Source organism: Solanum tuberosum, unplaced genomic scaffold (genome assembly GCF_000226075.1).
Source record: "Solanum tuberosum cultivar DM 1-3 516 R44 unplaced genomic scaffold, SolTub_3.0 scf00178, whole genome shotgun sequence".
NCBI lineage: Eukaryota > Viridiplantae > Streptophyta > Magnoliopsida > Solanales > Solanaceae > Solanum > Solanum tuberosum.
This window is the reverse complement of record NW_006239102.1, coordinates 1,060,595-1,079,940: the sequence shown is the minus strand read 5'-3', so window position 1 is coordinate 1,079,940 and position 19,346 is coordinate 1,060,595. Positions and strand designations below refer to the sequence as shown.

General features: G+C 35.5%; 1 protein-coding gene across 1 annotated transcript in view; it reads right to left on the bottom strand.

Annotated features, from left to right (window-relative positions):
• Nucleotides 1-12,048, bottom strand: part of LOC102595675 (probable protein S-acyltransferase 19) — a 19,188-nt gene extending 7,140 nt beyond the window's left edge. Inside the window, exons 1-8 of the mRNA XM_006354358.2 lie at nucleotides 11,300-12,048; nucleotides 10,163-10,276; nucleotides 9,307-9,717; nucleotides 7,930-7,998; nucleotides 7,781-7,852; nucleotides 7,573-7,701; nucleotides 7,390-7,470; nucleotides 6,965-7,165 (exon numbers count right to left, since the gene is read on the bottom strand). Coding sequence (XP_006354420.1) covers nucleotides 6,965-7,165; nucleotides 7,390-7,470; nucleotides 7,573-7,701; nucleotides 7,781-7,852; nucleotides 7,930-7,998; nucleotides 9,307-9,717; nucleotides 10,163-10,276; nucleotides 11,300-11,344 — 1,122 coding nt within the window. The 5' untranslated portion in view covers nucleotides 11,345-12,048. The remainder of the gene's footprint in view (nucleotides 1-6,964; nucleotides 7,166-7,389; nucleotides 7,471-7,572; nucleotides 7,702-7,780; nucleotides 7,853-7,929; nucleotides 7,999-9,306; nucleotides 9,718-10,162; nucleotides 10,277-11,299) is intronic.
• Between the last annotated feature and the right edge of the window lie 7,298 nt (nucleotides 12,049-19,346).

Below are 19,346 nucleotides of genomic sequence, written 5' to 3'. Positions count from 1 at the left end.
TCCCCCCCCCCCCCCCCCCCCCCCCCCCGCCCTTTCTTTCGTTGTAATTTTCTCTGTGTTGAAGAGGAAATTAAAGACAACCCAAGTCTTGTTAAAGTATTTTACTATAAATTTTGTTATTTAATGGTAGTGAGAAAGTGACTAAAATGGAGGATGAGAGAGAGAAAAGAAGGGCGCTAGAAGATGGGTCACTACAGTGGAAATCATCTAAAATGCTATGGATAAAATTGCTTTCAATTTTGAAAACATTAGAAATATGTTTTTCAAAGACCCATCTAAATTCGGCCTCCATTTCACAAACAAGAACCTCCCACTCTTTTGCCCTTTTTCTTCCGCCCAAATCTGTATAAACAGCCTTCTCCCCAATCATTCTAGAACTCTCAAATAACCAATTTTGAATTCAAACGTCACAATCAAAGAGAAATAGGTAGACAAATAATACAATGAGTGAAGAAGAAATAAAGAGGCTACGAGGTGTTGTGAATGATTGTGTGAGCAAACATATGTACTCTTTGGCCATTTTCTTCGTTGATAAGGAAGTAGAAATTACCTCCGACACAATTAAAAATGACAGGTACAGTATGGGAAGAGGTAGAAGAAATGTGGGGGTGGATTAGGGGAGATGGTGAAGAGGAAGGGTCGGGGGAAGGGGTGGAGGTGGGATGATTCAAGATGGGAAGATTATGAGGAAGAAGAAGTTATGGAGATGGGGAATTCTTTTTTCTTTTTAATTGTTATATATTTTTTTTAGTTTTAATATCTTTTAAAAATTAAAATTATTGTCTTCACTTGCTTTTAAATGCGTGTAACCACGCATTTCATCCGATTCAGCAAAATAATCGTCACATACGCTTGGTCAATGGTCAGAGCAGTTTAAAATAACACATTTTAATAACTTCAAGTTATTTCAATAGATTGACATAATTTTTCTACTGCGTGTACATTCCGATAATGATGGTGTTTTTCTAAAATCAAACATTGTTTAGTTGGCAAAGTTAGGAGTCGAAGCCAAGAACAGGGGTATCCCAGGTCATTCCGCCAAAATAATAAAATTGATTGAAATTGTCTCTCAATATTTTTATTAAGCATATCTTTAAGTAGTAGCCAACTAAATCCTTCTCTCAAAAAAAAAAATAGCCAACTTAAAATCATAATATATGGAAAATTTGCATAACAAGAATTCAAAGGCGAAATGGTCTGATGGACTCTTGTACTTGTATGCGTTTGTATTTCAGACTCTTCTACTTAATCATTTGTCAACTGAACCCTTAAACTCAACTAAAATAAGACTTTTAAACCCCTCCAACCATGTGTGTAGCTCACTCTCCCTTACATAAATGACATGTCATATCCACATCAGATATATTAATGCCATGTCATAATTATTACAAATTTATTTTTAAATTATTAACAAAAAATGTTACTCCATAAAAGAGATAAAAATAAGAAGTTTCCGATTTAAAAAATAAAATAGTGTTATCTTTCACCATTCCTCCGCCTCCCTCAACTCACAACCACCATTAACGCCATCTCTATTCCCCTAATTCCTTTCTTCTTCGAAAAATGAAAATGAATATCAGAAAACCACAAGTTGGGAGTTTCTTGGTAGGTAGCATTTGACTAACTAACATGAACCGACAACATTTTCTTAATGTTGGGTTGTGGCTGCTTTTTGAGTCTCAAAGAACAAGACCCCACACAGTCAAAACTCAAACCCAGAGTTCAACACTAAAAAAAAAAATCTATGTACTCTCTTCTCAATTTCTCTTAATCATCCGTCACTTAAAACAATAAATAACCAACCACCATGGAAGATTCATAGTTATCGGAGCGAAATCGCTCAATTTCTGTTCATCGTCATCACTCAAATCACCAAATAACCACCATTGAAGATCCATAGCTACCGGAGCGAAATCGCCATTGAATGCTTCCTTGTTCAACATTTGAAACTTACGTCGCTAAAACTCACAAATAACACCCAATTGAGATTTAAACCTTCATGTTCTACCTTTTCTGCACTAATTACTAGTTATGTGTGCATGAGTAGGGTTGTTGATGTCTTTGATGAAATGTCCAAAGCAGGTGTAAAACCAAATGAGGTTGTTTATGATACTTTAATTGATGGGTTTGCTAAAGCTAGTAAATTTGATAGTGGCTAGGGTTTTGGGGACAACAATGGAAGGAGGAGTTGGTAACTTTATTTTTTTTTCTTTTCTTTTTTATTATTTAATATTTTCTAAAGCGAATTCAGTGCTCTCACTCGCCTTTTAAAGTGTGATAGCACGCGCTATAATGAGGTGGCAAAAAACATGCCACATAAGCTCGGTCAATGGTCAGAAGGGTTTAAAAGTTTCATTTTGATTGAGTTTAAGGGTTCAGTTGACAAAAAGATTTAAGTAGAAGAGTCTAGAATACAAACTCATACAAGTACAAGGGTCCTTCAAACCATTTCGCCGAATTCAAATTCAAAAGAACTATCTTAACAAACTACTCCATCCAATAGAAATTTAAAATTTTAAAAGAGACAAGCATAAAAAACACACCTAAACTATCTCCTTTTTTTGAGTTTCATACCTAAACTATTGGGAGTGTGAGTTTCATACCTAAACTATTACTTATTAGTTTGAGAACACCTCAGTGGTGTGTGAAATACACTCTCTTTTATTTGAAAAAACCTTGCACATGGATAAAATATTTCACCTTGGCAAAAAATAAATAATAACTATCAACATTAATTAAAGATTAAAGTATTACTATCCCAAAAAAGCTAATTTTTAAAAAAAAAAAATTATTTTTGTTACCCACTCTACCACCTCCTCCCAGGCCCCCCCTTGACAATCTCTCCGTCCTTTTATTTTTTTAAATTTCGTTTATAAAATAATTTTAAAAAATTCATACTTCAACCCCTCCCCCCCCCAAACCCCAAACCACCCACTCAATCCCAAAAATAAAGTTGATATTATTTTATTTTGAAAAAAAAAAATTCTACCCCACCCTATATAATATAACCCTCTGCTCCTAATTTATTTACATTTTCCTCGTTTTGTGTTACATATGTACATATAGTTTTAGGAATATTTTTTTTATTTATATATATATATTTGGACCCGCCCTTTGGACCAATCACAGCATTCTAAACTCGGTGGAGAATGGACCGTCCCTCTACCCTTCTCCTCTTAAATATTAGGCTTCGCTTTGCATGGTGTGGGGCTTGAACCTACGACCTATGCCACAAACCCTCCACCTTTTGCCACTAGAGCTAGGCCTTGGGGGCTCTTTTTTTATATTTGCGTACCGAATATAACATAAATGAAAACTTTTTAAAAAAAAAATTGTGGCAAGTAAAAAATATTTTCCTAAAAATCATCTAACACAAAATGAGAAAAAAAAAATTAGAAGCGAAGGGTTAGGTGGGATGGAATATTAGTATGGTGAGAGGAAGTGGTGGAGTGGGGTAGGAAAAATATTTTACATTTTATTTTATAAAAAAGAATATTCTTTTTTTTTTTGGATAATAGTTGTTTAATCTTTAATTTTAACTAATACTAATAATTTATTGTCAAGGTAGAATGTTTTGTCCATGTAGAATGTGATGTGATAAATTTGTTTAAAATAAAAGAGTGTAGTACGCACACCCATGAAGAGAGAGTAATAAAAGAGAGGTGTTTCTCAAACTAATAAGTGATAGTTTAGGTATGAAATTCACACTCCCAATAGTTTGGGTATCAAACTCAAAAAAAGAAAAAAGATAGTTTAGGTGTGTTTTTGACAGTTATCTCATTTTAAAAAGTAGATTCATTCTAATCCTAAGCAACTTATTATGCTAAAAAATAGTATTACTGCAGTAACTTGAAGCAAATTTCAACAGTCTTCACTTGCTTTAGTTACTACAATTCATAAAAATTGCAACTTCTAAATTATTGCTTTAGCGATTGGTGACTTGGTGCTGAATATTTTTATCAATTTTTAAACTTGCACATTTTTTTTACACTTGATCCTTCTTTTCTTCTTTCCTTTTCTTCTTTTGGCTGTGTTTAGAAAACACCCTCAATAACTTTATCTTGTCTGTAAGCTTTTTTGAAAATGCTTTAATGTGGACAATGATAGGATTTTTACTTTTTTTTGAAACTGGTAAGGTTATATTCTTCGCATTAAGAGCATGCTGGCCACCTCCAAAAAGGAATATTATCAATTACAAGTCTCCTATTAAGTCTAATATCTGATCTGTATCTACTATACACAATTGTTTACACCAAAAATTAAGAACACAATGCAATTCCATTTCACTTTTTAATATGGAATTGGACCTATCTTCAAAACATCTATCATTTCTTTCCAACCATATTGACCACCATATGCATGATGCAACTAATCTCCACCATTTCTTTTAACTCTTACTACCTCCCCTCCTAATCCAGCAACTCAATAGAACTGATGTGTGCTCTGGCACGGTCCAGCTGTAACCTGTTATGTTGAGGAAGAGATTCCACAACTGAGTAGTGAAGCTGCAATGTAGGAAGAGATGCTCGTTAGTCTCCCATGTAATATTACACAGAAAGCACCTGGAACTAGCTGTCTCCCTTTCTTCTGCAGAACTTCTTGAGTTAGATGTGCCCTCTTAATCACTAGCCAAGTAAAATATTTTACCTTGGTGGGATACCCTCCCCCCTACCAGTTGTAAGCCTCTCTTGTATGCACTGCCTACATAGAAGTTCCCATCTTTGGTGTGTATCCACAGCACCCAATCTGCCTCTGTTGTGACAATGTTGCTTCCTCCTAGCTTTCCAAGTAATGAGGCCATTCTGTCAAGATCCCAATCATTATCAATTCTTCGGAAGGAAATGTCCCAAGTCTGTACTGAACAGCACTCACTTACTCTAGCCTCTGTGTTTCCACAGATCTGAAAAGGATCTGGTAATTGCTCCTGTGGTGATTGATCAATCCATCCATCATGCCAGAATTTTGTCTTATTTGTGTATCTTAAAGCTAAGATTGGCTTCCACCAATGGCCATAAGTTTCTGATTGTTCTCCAAAAGGATCCGATATAATATTGGAACACCATGGATTAAGTTCACCAAACTTTGTCACAATTACTTTTCTCCATAGATCTCTTTCCTCTTTAGTGTATCTCCATAGCCACTTCATAAGTAAGTTCTCATTCAGCAATCTGAGATTTCTAACCTCCAATACCCCTCTTCCTTTATTCAGCATTACTATTTTCCTGTTAACAAGACAGTAACCCTTCCCTTTTTTGTTTCCATGCCAAAGAAAATCTCTTCTAAGCTTATCAAGTTTCTTCACGACTTTTGATGGAATTGGGAATAGGGACATCATATAAGTGGGTAATGCATCTAGGACAGAATAGATTAGGATCTGTCTACCACTTAAGGACAAGTATTGAGCCTTCCATCAGTCTAATGCAAAAAAACCAATAGGTTCTCCATTCACAAACATAGAGAACCTAACTGTTTTAATGTTGTATTCTATCTACTTCATCCATTTATCTCCAAAACCCATTTTCCTGGAAAACCGTGGTGTCCGAGCCAGCTTTCGCGCACCTCAACTAGGACAGATGGTAACTCAGTCCACCAAGGCTAGGACAGATAGGAAGAACCACCTAGTGTTTTTTGGTATCCACTAAGTTTTGAACCTGAGACCTCAGGGTTCTCAACCATTTCATTGACCACTAGGCAACCCCCTTGGGTGCCTCAAAATATTCAGTAAGAAATCCCAATTAACATGATCATAAGCTTTCTGAATATCCAACTTACACATTATGCCTGGGACCTCACTTTTCAATCTTGAGTCATCGCAATCACTGGCTATGAGTGTTGCATCCATTATTTGTCTACCCTTAATGAATGTCATCTAATGTTTGTTGACCGATTTTTCTATTACTTTCTTTAGCCTCTCTGCCAATAATCTGGCAATAATTTATGTGGCACACTTTCCTTTGTAACCGGTCACAAAAAAATGTCACCTTTCTTTAATTAAAAAGAATTTAACTTTAAAGTGATTGAAAGTACTTCAATGAACATACAAGACCATTAAGATCAATGAAAGTTCTGATACCACCATTGGTTTTTAAAAAGATGGCAGAGTAACAAAAATATAACAAACATTGAATTTGTCTCACAATATCTTTATTAAGAAAAGGACTGTACGAGGGCTTTAATAGCCAACTTAAAATCATAATATGCAGAAAATCTGCATAACAAGAATTCAAAAGAACTAACATATCTCAACAAACTAATCTATCCAATAGAAATTTAAAATTCAAAAAAGTAGATGCATTCTTATCCTAATGAACTTATTATGCTAAAAAAAATATTACTGCAGTAACTGGAAACAAATTTCAACTAGATGCATTCTTATCCTAATCAAGTAGATGCTCACTATTGAAATTCTTGAAACTTTGGAGTTTCAAAAGCTAAAATATAATAACTTAATTTCTCTAGGTATAATAATGATAAATTGAATGTTTGGGGCAGCAGCATTGGAAGTTGTGAGACAGCGAAGCGACTAGCAACTTTTTATATATCATAGCATCATACCAACAAGAAAATGGAATGGAAAGATTTTGTATCAACAAAGCATACGTTCAGCATGATGTAATTTTGATCAAAATAAGTACATTGAACCTTCCTTTTTTATAAGCCTCAATTTTTTTGTCACACATTCAGGTCAAGGCAGGGTGATACCTAAATTAAAACTACTCAACGAAAAACTTAGCTTCTAAGTATTTAGTGATACTAAATATGAATTTTAACTTAAAATTATATATTTTATCTTACGGACATACTTGCCATTCATCTGGCCCAAGGTTCACTGTTAGATATCATTGTAGAAGAATGGAGCAAAGGTTTCAAAACGGAAAACATAAGAAGGATAAATCATCCTCTCTGCCTACAAACAGAGACTTGGAAGTTTTCAGTACTTAACTTCTCTAGTTGCAACTAATACCTGATAATCAACAAACACCCTAGGAGGGGTGCACCATGCTCCTTTGTATTGAAGTCCCAAAGAACTGCCACCACTGAAGCCAGTTGTAGCTGATCCTGATGGAGAGTATACAATGTTAGGCTGTTCTTCATCTACAGATTCTCCCCCAGGTGCCTCACTCATGGCTCTCATAGCAACTACGTACTCGTACGTTGTAATGCCCTGATAGGAAGGTGATTTTGAGAAAGAATCAGAATAATTTTTCAGGTAGCTTCTAGTTATGAATCACCCAACTGAGATCTCCCAAACTCAGTTTCCTCTTTAATATATGCACCAGTTATGGTAAAAACTCTAGACATTTTTAAAGCAAAATCTCAAACTTGACAATTGTCTCAGAAACTTCAAGTTCCAACTCATAATAGAAAGAGAAAACCATAACAATCTACCTTTCTTATCAGTATCATGTGGAAAAAGAAAAGCTCTCCTAAGGGAACACAGGCTAGCAAAGAAACGGCAGTACATACAGCCTGCATACAGTCAATATGCGTCACCATTATGAACAGCATTCTATTTCATCAACCAGTAAGAATAGTAAACTCAGTGCAAGTTGTAGCTCAAGTAAAAATTACCACAACAGTTGCAAATGGGGCCAGTGAGAAACCATTCCCTAGTCTATCAACTATTTCAGCCTCCATGTTCTTTTTGTTCACAAAGCATCGTACCAGAACAGCAATTCCAACTCCAGCTTCAGTAACAAGCTGCAAAAGAGTGTGTGAATGATTCACTGATAACAACACAATCATTTCATTGCTAAACAAACATTTCCCTCGAACATACCCAGACCAAGCTGGTAGCCATCAGTGATATAAAGGTAATATAGTTCTTCCTCCCAACACAGTTGTTGAGCCACTGCCAGTTTGATAAATGTGGTTAGCTCCATAACAGAAATCAGAACAAGAAGTACCATAGATGACTGAGATGTATACCCGACAATGATGATCAAATCCATCAACACATTTATCACAGCTTCGACAATGTTTACTGAATTTGCGGACCTGCACCACACCAAGCAGTCAGTATATAGATGACCATTCCTAATGTGCATAAGCACAAATATAAGGTGGTCGTAATGATTATACATGTCCCATGATGAGGAATCTGCACTAAGTCACATGTCTAAGCAACAAAACTAGGAAAGAAACAGGAGCATAAAATGACTATCTGCTGTTGATTTTGTCTGGCATTCACATGGACATACATACCTCATCCATTTCTATAAACTACCAAATCTCTCAATTTGTACATTATTGAACAATTTGTTCAGCAGATCATGTTGTCAAATAGTTTATGAAGAATTGAAAGTCAAGAGAATGGACGAAATTATATACTAAAATGTACTTCAAAACACGTAGGCTAAGTAATATAATGAATTTATTGTGTAAAATAATCACTTACCTTACTATGCATAGAGAATTAATAGTTTACAATCAAGTAGAATAAGATTCCTACCAGAGGAGCCCCTCTTGCATATTGTCAATAATAAGAGACAAATTCTAAGTTACCCTTGTCTCAAAAAAAAAAGAGACAAATTCCCTATTCTTCTCTCTATTTTCACAGTTTGATTCTCGAAAGAAAGACAGCTCCCAGTGCAAATTCTGACTTGAAATCCTCATTAAATGTCTTTCTTTAGATTGGTGAAGACATACTATTAAGTTTTCACAGAGAGACAGTCACATTACAACAATGTAATGACCTCAAAAAAAATCTATCATGGTCCCTGTGTCATTTGAATTGCCATGTTACACCAACAAAAGGGAAAAAAACAGTAAAGAAACTAGTGACTGATTCCTTTTTGCTTTCAAAAATTCTTGTGTTCCTTTCCTTCCAGATTTACCCCCATATGACTGAGGGCAGTGCATTCCAATTTTTCAGTTTTTCCTTTCCCAGTACTTCATCTGCCAGCTTTGCAGTAGTTCCTTAGTTGTCTTAGGCATTTCCCAGGCGTCACTGAATGTCATTGTCAATAATTTATTAAGTTGCACACATAAATATTGTTTTCCAATGGATTACATTGATATTAAGATATCTCTATAGCATTGTGTCAACATATTTGGTCCACAATATTAAGGTTGATTTCAATCTTATGTTGTTATTCATGTGAATTGCTAAACTTCACATCCAAGACTTTATGGGCTGAAGGAAATGTCTGCTCTTTTGGCTTATGAAACACCTCAAGACACTAAGAGCACTTACCAAGCATAACTTTCACAACTTCGGTATAATACAAGCTTCAAACTATGCCATCACAAATGGTGAAAAGCACATGATAAAAATTGTCAAAAACAAAATAATAGATTAGCTACCTCAGCATTGCACAATGTGCAAAACAGAGCATCTTCACCTGTCCCTTCCTCCTCAGCAGCTCCATCCTTTTTGCGGCAATCCTTGTGTACAAATAAAAAGCAAAGCACTCCTCCAATTTTACAACAAGAGGAGTTTCTGGTCAAAGAAACCACTTCGTTATCTAGTCTCCCTGCTTCTTGTTGACCTTTCTTGATGGATTTAGCAGCAGCAATGGAAGTTCTTGAAGCTGACGACAGAGAAGAACGTCCATCATTACTACGTTCATCAAATTTTCCAGACCGATTTCTCGCAGACAATCCATGCTTTGAGTTGGTATCATTCATTCTTCCAGAATCAAATTTAGACATTATGCCTGGATCTGCAGGATTGATTGCAGTACTCCGAACATAAAGAACAAAAACAAGCAATGCCTGCAATATGACATAAAGAGGCACTTCAACTTCAAGTAACCTTCATTAGAAAAATATACAAATAATAGTTCCTCAGTTCCATCTTTTTATGGCTATTTGACGGGATATGGAGATTAAGAAACTAATTTGATTTATAATATGGTAGTAATAGATTTACTTTTTTTATCAGAGTTCCTTCATTTTCATTTTAAAAGATTATATGATTTTAAAAGCATCATATGATGAGTCATTTGAATTTGTCCCATAGTTAAATATTTTTACCTTGGGTATGTTGTTGTTGTTGTTGTAGCCAAATATTTTGGGGATGTCCAAAAACAGAGAGTTCGTCACATAGATTAGGACAAAGATAGAATGCTAAAATAATCAATCAAGATGGAGAGACATGTAATAGAATCATAGAAGTTTCTCCACACCACATACAGATAAATTACTCCAATTCACATACCACTGGAGAATAAACTGCCATAGAAGCATACTCCCAAAAGCGTCCTCCGAGGAAAGGTGAGAAGAAAGCATAAAATGCAACCGCTAACAAGCAAAATACAGTTATAGCAACAACCTACACAAAGAGTCCAAGATTTAGTCCACATATTGAATAGGCAAACAACCGAAACATTTAACACAAAAAGACCGAGTTATCTAAAATAGACTTAGAAAGGGTAATGCCCCCAGCCCCCCCACCACCCATCCACCCACCTATAGAACGGCCATATCCAATACATTATGATAGCAAATCATTGAACATGTAGAATGGTTGCAAAAGAAATAAAAACTGAGCTCAGTAAAATAAATTACCAAGCAATGTCAGGATTATATGGCTAAAGAATATTCCATTATTGTCACAAGTTTAGTCAATGACTAGAAACATGATGCATTTGTCTTTCTACTTCCACAACACTAAGTACTTAGAGGTTATCCATAACAAATATCGACCATTTCCCTTCATTTCAATATTTTTTAATTGATATTCCTTCATTTAGGTATTCCTAACTCATGTATTTTAATTCCTAACTGCCGGGGAATGGGGATTAACCTATCCAAACAAAAATGAAAATCATTTGTGCTACTAAGGGATCACCAAATTTGACAAGCTATCCTTCCCTTCTTCTTTATAGGGAAACTTTGCAATCTTTTGAAAAGGGATCCAAGTTTCATAATACAAATCCCTAGTTGTTAACAATTTGAACAGCAATAACTTTTTGATCCATACAAACTCATCTACGATTTGCATTTATCTTAAATGATATCTATGCAAGTTTTTAACCATTGACAACTTAGTTGCCTTAACCTACCCTTGTTTTTCCTCCCTTCTTGATAAACACAATTTCATTAATGTACAAAAACAGAAACCACCTTAGAATCATATACCATCTAGTAATAGCTGTGCACAACATAGTTGCTGGACAAGTCTTTAAAACTTAACTACTCAACTAGTTTCAAGAATGAACCATAAGTGTAAGCCACTACTATCAATCAGTAACTTCCATATCCTAGTAGAGCAATCAGAAGGACAAGATTGATAAAATGGGAAAGCAATTGTCAACAGAAATCAGCTGAGAGATAGGAAAAGCACAGTCCAGACCTGAAAGGTATGTGCAGGTAGCTGCCATCCATGTTTCCTCACCATAATTCAAACCCCCAGAAGCTCTTTCTTCACACTTCCTCTCAACTCAAACAATTGAACTAATTTTTCACCAATTAACTCACGTCTTTCTCCCCTCCAAATAAACAAATACCAAATCTTGACAAACTTTCTGGTACAAATTTTCAGTGGTTCTTCTTCATAAGCCCTGACATTCTCCAGATTTACAAGGAAAACGGTTCTTTCACAAAAAGGCAACAATGCTTTAAAGATGGGAAAGAAAAGAAAAGAAACCAAGAAATCTCTCCCCTTTTTCCCACAACACCCAGTAGATAAAACCCACTTTTTTTTCTCCAAACAAGAAGATAAAAACCCTGCTACCGTTCTGGTTCAATTTTGCAGTAGTTCGCAAACAAATCAAGAATCTACAAGAGAAAACATTTCTTTTGACATGAGAAAAAGAAAGAAAAAAGAGGGGGAAGAATGTTAGGAGAATACTACTACTAAAACATAGGAAAGAAAGGTAGGATTAGTGAGACAAAAGGGTACAAATCAAGGGACAGAAGAGTTGACTGTAAAGAGCATGTTTTTGGGTTCAACAAAAGAGTGGTTGTGAAGTGATGAAGGGAAGGTGGGGTTTTCTTGGTGGAAAGATGGTGCAAGTATTAATTAGGACTGCCCCCACTGCCTCTTATTCTTCTCTTTTGGTTTTTTCCTTTCAGCTTACCTGACATTCTTGAGAAATTAATTCTTCCAAAAAACAACATTAGGTCAATTTGATCCAAATAAACATGCTTTACTAAAAGGACAAAAGAAATATCTTAGTGACTAGAAGAGAAGTTCTTAACACCAGGTTCCAAAAAAAGTCGTATGTATATTTATTTGGATCATTTTTTTCAAAAGCTCTTTAGGGGGAGTCTCGAGGCGAGATGCATCAATAACGCATGAAAACATACTAGCTGAGGGTAATTATCATGGAGGGTAAGCCTCAATGTTCTGGGCGTACGCTTTAGTGTAGGTCTCAGCGTTTTGAACGTAAGTCCCAGAAATTTCTTCAAATTTACCAAAAATTTGCTTAATAATTTTTTTAATACTTAAATATTCAAAAACTAACTTATAGTATATTCTCAAACCTAAAAAAAAAAAAAGCTCAAAAGTCAAAGATCTCTAAATATTCATCCTAATTTCATACTCCCTCGGTCCCTTTTTACTTGTTATTTTTGACAAATCAAGAAAAGACAATATTTTTTACCTATTATACCCTCAATTTATTTAGAAAGTTAATGTTTTTGAAAAAGGTAGAACTTCTTTAACGAATAAGTGTAGACACATAAATTTTATTGGATTAAATTCATACGAAATTTGAATTAAATCCATGTTCATTTGGTTGAATGATAAATGATAAATTTGGGTTTTACAAATAAATAAGTATTTTATTAAATTCTAGTCCAAGGTCCCTTTTACCTTGAAGCCCAAACTCATATCACATTTCACAATGACTAGGCAACCAAGACCAACAAGGTGATGCCACGTGTCCAAACGAGATGGTGGTCCAAGTCAAATTCAAGAACCAATTTGTAACACCTCGGATTTGTTAAGGAAAACATTTCCTAGCTTAGCCAACTTGGTGAGGTGACGTGCCATCGCCAAGTGACTTGGCGATTAGCCAAGTGGAGTCACCATCACCTAGTGGATTGTCCCCATGGCCCAAGCTACTGGAAAAATTGGGCGAGCCAGGTCGGGCTCGCCATTCCAGTTGGTGCATCACCAAAGGGCCTTCCCCATCGCCTAAGTGGCATGCCTCCTTGGATGAGTTACTGGAAAATTTGGGGAGCCAAGGGCTCACTTGGCAAATCGCCAAGTACCCTTGCGTGAGCCTCAGCGTGCAGCAGCCTTAAGATTAAGTTGGGGTCTTTTGTGTCTTTTCACAATTTTCTTAAGACTATACTATGTCATTTTACCCTTCACCTAGACAAGTATATAAGCATTTTATTCTCAAATTTCCCCCAACTTAAATCATTCTCTCAAGAGCCTAAAAGAAAATCGAAAGAGTGGCTTTTGGGTCTTTTCTGGTTTTAATTAGAATAAAGTGAGGTCGTTTTGCCTAAGAATAGTACACCTATATAAGGGATTTTAACCCATTAAACTCACCATTCAAGTCACTATTTCCAACACCCCAAAAGAAATCCCATGTCTTCTCTCAAATATTTCTCTCTCTAGAACTTGAAGAAGAAGAAAGAGTTCAAGTTAGGATCAACCTGAAGTCTTCAATCCTCAATCATTTGTGGGCTTTGTGATTAAAATATGATGGCTTTTCATCCATGGAATCCTTTCTTCCATGGGCCCCCCATAATTTCCCCAATTTAGAAGAAGAATTTCCCAATTCTAGTTAGGGTTTCTTCTAATGTTATGGGTTTTGATCCAATTGAGTGGATTATGATTGTTTATGATTGAATTGGTAGAATTACATGTATTTAGGATGAAATTACATGTACACATGTGTGAGACCCCGTGGTTCTTTCGCATAATATGTGTATCATTGCATGAGTGTATAAGGCTTATATGACTTGGTGTATCATTTCAGGAGAATAAGGTTGCAAGGGGGAGTTAAAAATCAAAGAATTAGACTAAAGTTATGGGTCAAGGATGCCCTTAATTAAATTCAAGTTAAAGAATGTCTCTTCTAACACCCCGCCCGTTCAGAAGGTTCAAGTTATCCAGTACCTTTGGGGTAAGACAAAGAGTGTCTTATATGCTAAGAAGGATGTTTTATAAGGTGATAGTCTCCCAATGATTGTAAGTTAAGTTTTGAAGTCAAGCAAGTTGGGAAATAAAAAGTCGGCAAAAGTTAGAGTAAGTTCTTTGATAAACTTTCTAAAATTTGTGTTAAATGTCTCGGAGCTTTTCTCCCAATCTATAAAAGCTTTAGAAGAACATCAATGTACCAAATTGAAGGTCTACGAGTCTACTTTCTAACGCACTATACCATTTATCCATACAACTTTAGAATTGAGAGGTATTCAGATTTTAGTGAGACTGCACAAGCAGGCACATGAATGTGGGACCCTAGCCCTTATGTCGATTTAGCTTTATAAGATTTGATTTCCCTTCGTTTAATCTCAATTTTTTCGACCAAATAAGAAGAAAACTATCTTAAATCCTCTCTAAGGGTTAACCTATTAGCCAAGCAAAGATCTACAAGATTTCAACGTGGTTTCACCCTCGAAACATTCATAGATATTGTATTACTTCTTTCCTCCTCGTTGGTTGGGATTTGAAAGATTCTTCATGGTGAAGGAGTCTCTTTTTTAGGTGGTATTGTTGTTGTTTGGAGGTAATAATTATCACCCTTCATTTTATTGAGTGAGTCAAAGTTATAGTGATGCTATATAAGCAAGAACACGAATAGACCGCTGGAAAAATCGTATTTGGATAGTTATGTGATGTTGGGCTGTTTTGAAGTATTTTTTGATGTTGTTGTTGCTAGAATTTTTTGAAATGCTTTGTATGTGTGTGGTTCTTGTAGATATGACTCTGAAAGAGAAGAAGAAGTATAGATGGGTAATTAATTGTAAGATAGATTAGTGTAATGTTGGTTCTATTATTGCATTGCAATTTTCAAATTGTTTCTTCTTGGTTCAACGTCTTGTGTTTAAGGAGGCTGTTTGTTATTGACAATACATGCTAAAATACTATAAGCTCCATCAAGTTTAAGTTAAGGCTCTGCCCTTTAAACCTCTTATTGCTTAGGAAGAGAAAGACATGATTCCAAATGTAATTATTGGACGAACTCACAGGATGGTGATTGGAAGCGGTGAGTTCGAGTTATTATGGTTATACTGAACAATTATAGGATTGTATTACATATATTTTTTCTTTCTTTAATGGTTTGAAGACTCGTGGTTAGGATTTGGTTGTGGTTATTTTGTGGTTGGAAAAGAGGGGTGTGGCGATACACCGAGTTTTTATTGTTGTGCAGGCATACTCTATTTGGTTGTTGTTGACTATTGTGTAGGCCTCCACTTGTTAATAGCTGCTGCAAAACTGTATGTTATGTCATTAATTTGGGGTTGTAATTTGGAGAAGAAAATGTAATGAAACATACATTTAAAAAAGGTTCGGCGAGCTAATCACTCTACTACTAATCTCTAAATTGCTACTTTGACCCTGGTGTGTTAATATTCTATCTGTAATGGTTGTGTAACATGATTTCATGTAGATTAAATACTCTAAGGAAGGGGTACAATGCGCATTAATACCGCAAAACCCAGAATTGAGGTATGTTAAGGCTAAGCGTTACTTCCTTTGAGCATGAATTTTAGAATCTTAAATCGTCAAAGGTTGTTTTACTATTCTATTGTTAGAAAGACCTTTTGTGAAAGGCATTGGGATTGCAGCTGACGTATTTTTGTGACTCCATTATGTTGATATTTCACTCGTTCAGTTATTTAGGGTACTCGTTGTCTATGTGTCATTTTGTCGATTCCCTTGACTATAGGTCTATGTGTATATATTATTATTATTTTTATTATTATTATTATTCTTTAGGTGTGGTAACTTAGAAATATTAGGGAGGAACATTAAGAGTTTGAAATCAACCCTCTTTCCTCGCTAATTTCTTCTTTTTTGAAAAACTAAAAAATAATATGTCAATTTTCGAAACTCTTAAATGTAACTCGTATGTTTAAACTACTAAAGGACATGTTTTTTTGTAAATACTTTCTTTTACAAATTACTAAGGAAACATATATAAAAACTAAGTGAAGCACCTTAAGATCATTATGAACATCCTCAGGTTTAAGTTACCTTTCTTAAGTTGATTCAAGTGTTCTAGTTTAATCTACAAGCATATGGTTATACGAGATATTTACATGTGATACAAAAGTGATTACAATATTATGAGGACAAGAGTACCAACGTTCCAATATTGGGAACATGATTAAGGTAACATAAATACATTACGAATCCATGACATGGCATGCTATGCATTCTACTCCCGAGCTATAATCGGAAGGTATGGGGCCTATTGCTTATATTTATACGTATGAGATACAGATGACCACAAGTTGGTGAATATGATGTCGGTTCGCTACTAGAAGGCACCACCATTGCTAGCAGTTGGTTGGGTATAACATGCATTTGCATCTATATATATGTATTCACGACATATAATTATTCGAGCACACCATGTATATTTAATTTATATAAGGTAAGATGTCAGCCATGGAGGCTATCAAAGTTTCTGTTTCAGGTGGTATCTTTATTACCCTTTTTATAGCAGCTATTTATGATTCTATTTTCTGCCTTACATACGAGTACAATTTTCTCTGTACTGACGTCCCATTGTCTGGGGGTGCTGCATTTTGGTTTCGTGCGTGCAGGTCCAGGTAGGGACTCTGATTGACCCCTCCACTAGGATTCGGGGTTCAGATGTGAGTTGGTAAGCTCCACATCTTCCTGAAGCTTTCATAGGATGCTTACTTTTGTTGTACAGTTTGGGTATAGTAGGGGCCTTGTCTCGACCAGTGCTTATGACACTCATAGAGGCTATTGTGGACACAGTATTCTCAGTTTCATTCTGCAGCTTCCAGTTTTCAGCCACATAGGCTTGGCATGTATAGATATGTATGTATGTGTGTATGTCCTCAATTGTGGCCTCGTCGGCTAGGTAGTACTTTATTATTTTTGGTTTGTCTACCTTTGTCTACATGAGTTGTTGTTATTCAGGTTATGACCCTAATGGTCCAAGCTTAATATTTTAGATGTTATGTTGCCCGACCTTCTAGGCCCATAGTTGAGTTAGTTGGTATGTTTCAGTGGCTAACTCGATTGCATAAGTTATCGAGTGCTAGCTATGCCTCGCCTAGTTCGGGGCGTGACAAACTTGGTATCAGAGCAGGTCGTGTCCCAGGGAGTCCACAAGATGTGTCTTTTAGATTCTTGTTTATGGGTGTGTTGTGCACCACACTTATAATCAAGAGACTATAAGGCATTTAGGATTGGTTACATTTCTTTCAATTTATAGAAAGTGCTATAGAGCAGAGTTATAAGTACGTATGAAATCTAAATTGTGGTTTGTGTTTCTTTTATGCTCAAGAGGAATTATTGAAGCTTTATAGTAGAGATTGTTGGTCATCAGAAATTTGTCGACGTGATAGATATATAGATGCTCGACTTTGTTATTGATATGGGCATGGATTGGTGGAAGCCTTATTATGCCAATGCAACTACCGAGAGAAGACTATTATATTTCAGTTCCTAGGCTTTATTATGAGACTTAGAGTTTGATGTAGAAGATTGTGTTTTCTAGAAAGTATTGCCTAGGAAGGGTATCATGTGATTCGTCAAGAACGGGAAGTTGAGTGAAGTCGAGTGTATGTAAGGCCATATAAGATTATTTGGAGGATTGGCAGAGTGGCGTACGAGCTTTATATGCCTTCAGAATTGAAAGTGGTCTATCTAGTGTTCCATGTATCTATGTTGTAGAAGTGCATTGGAAATGCTTCATGGATTATTCCCGTTGAGTATATTCGTGTCTCTAAGGACTTGTCGTATGCTGAGGTATTAGTGGCTATGTTGGATTGGGAGGTATGAAAGATTTCGACTAAAGAAGTGGTTTCTGTGAAAGTGTTATGGTGGAATAACAACATTGAGGAAATAAATTGAGAAGCCGAGGAGGAAATAAGGAAGAAGTACCCCCAACTATTGACGACTTAAGCTTATTTGTGTTTCAATGTTTGTCAATTATTCATGTACACAAACTTAATTGGATTTTAAATACTTCAAAAATGTAGTTTATGTGGCTTGTATCGAGCTAGATATACGTACCTTTGTAATTAGATTTTCTGAACTGGATTTAAGATTCGCGAACGTAACAAAAATAGCCTTGCAAAAAGCATAGTAGCAGCAAAGAATACAACCAAGAGATTGTTCGAATCCATTCGCGGATGAATGTTCTTAAGGAAGGGAGAATGTGAGACCCCGTGGTTCTTTCGCATAATATGCGTATCATTGCATGAGTGTATAAGGCTTATATGACTTGGTGTATCATTTCAGGAGAATAAGGTTGCAAAGGGGAGGTAAATACCAAAGAATTAGACTAACATTATGGGTCAAGGATGCCCTTAAACAAGTTCGAGTTAAAATATGTCTCTTCTAATACCCCGCCCGTTCGGAAGGTTCAAGTTATCCAGTACCTTTGGGGTAAGACAAATAGTGTCTTATATGCTAAGCAGGATGTTTTATAAGGTGATATAGTCGCCCAATGGTCGTAAGTTAAGTTTTGAAGTCAAGCAAGTTGGGAAATAAAAAGTTAGCAAAAGTTAGAGAAAGTTATTTGATAAACTTTCTGAAATTTGGGTTAAATGTGTAACACCCCTTTTTCGACCGGCGGAAGGGTGTTTCCAATTTAAGTGACGATATTGATTAGAGATTATTTTTATTTTTTCAGAATCGTCACTTGAAATTGAGTTATGGTGTTCCAAGTCACCTTTTTATTTTATCCATAACCAAAAGGAAATGACTCTTTATTTGATCTACTAACTAGATATTCGGGTAAGAATTTCTGTTGACCGAGGGGAAGCTATTAGCTTCCCTTGAGTCTCGTGGTTCTAGCACGATCGCTTTTATTGACTTATACTTGACTTATATTTTTTTTATATATGGTTACATGCCACGGTTTGCTTGCATTTTTCTATTGTTGAACTTTTATTTGGTCTCAACCTAGATGCGGAACCATATTCTCAGTCTTGACATTTAGAGAATAATTGTCTTCTTCGCACTCACACCTAATAATTTTATCTATGAGTCTTATTTTAAATTAATGAAAGTTAAATTATATTATTAGACAAGGTGCGTCACCGCATCCTTGAGTTTCTTTTGATGTCGCATAAAAAAGATGTGTAGCCACATTCTTAATTGAAACAAATATTTTAACATGCCTAAAATTCATCTAGTCATAAAAAAACAAATATATTTTCTTTTATACATAAAACCAAATAAAATATAATACATCTAAATATTGAGGATACAATATATAATTCTGACT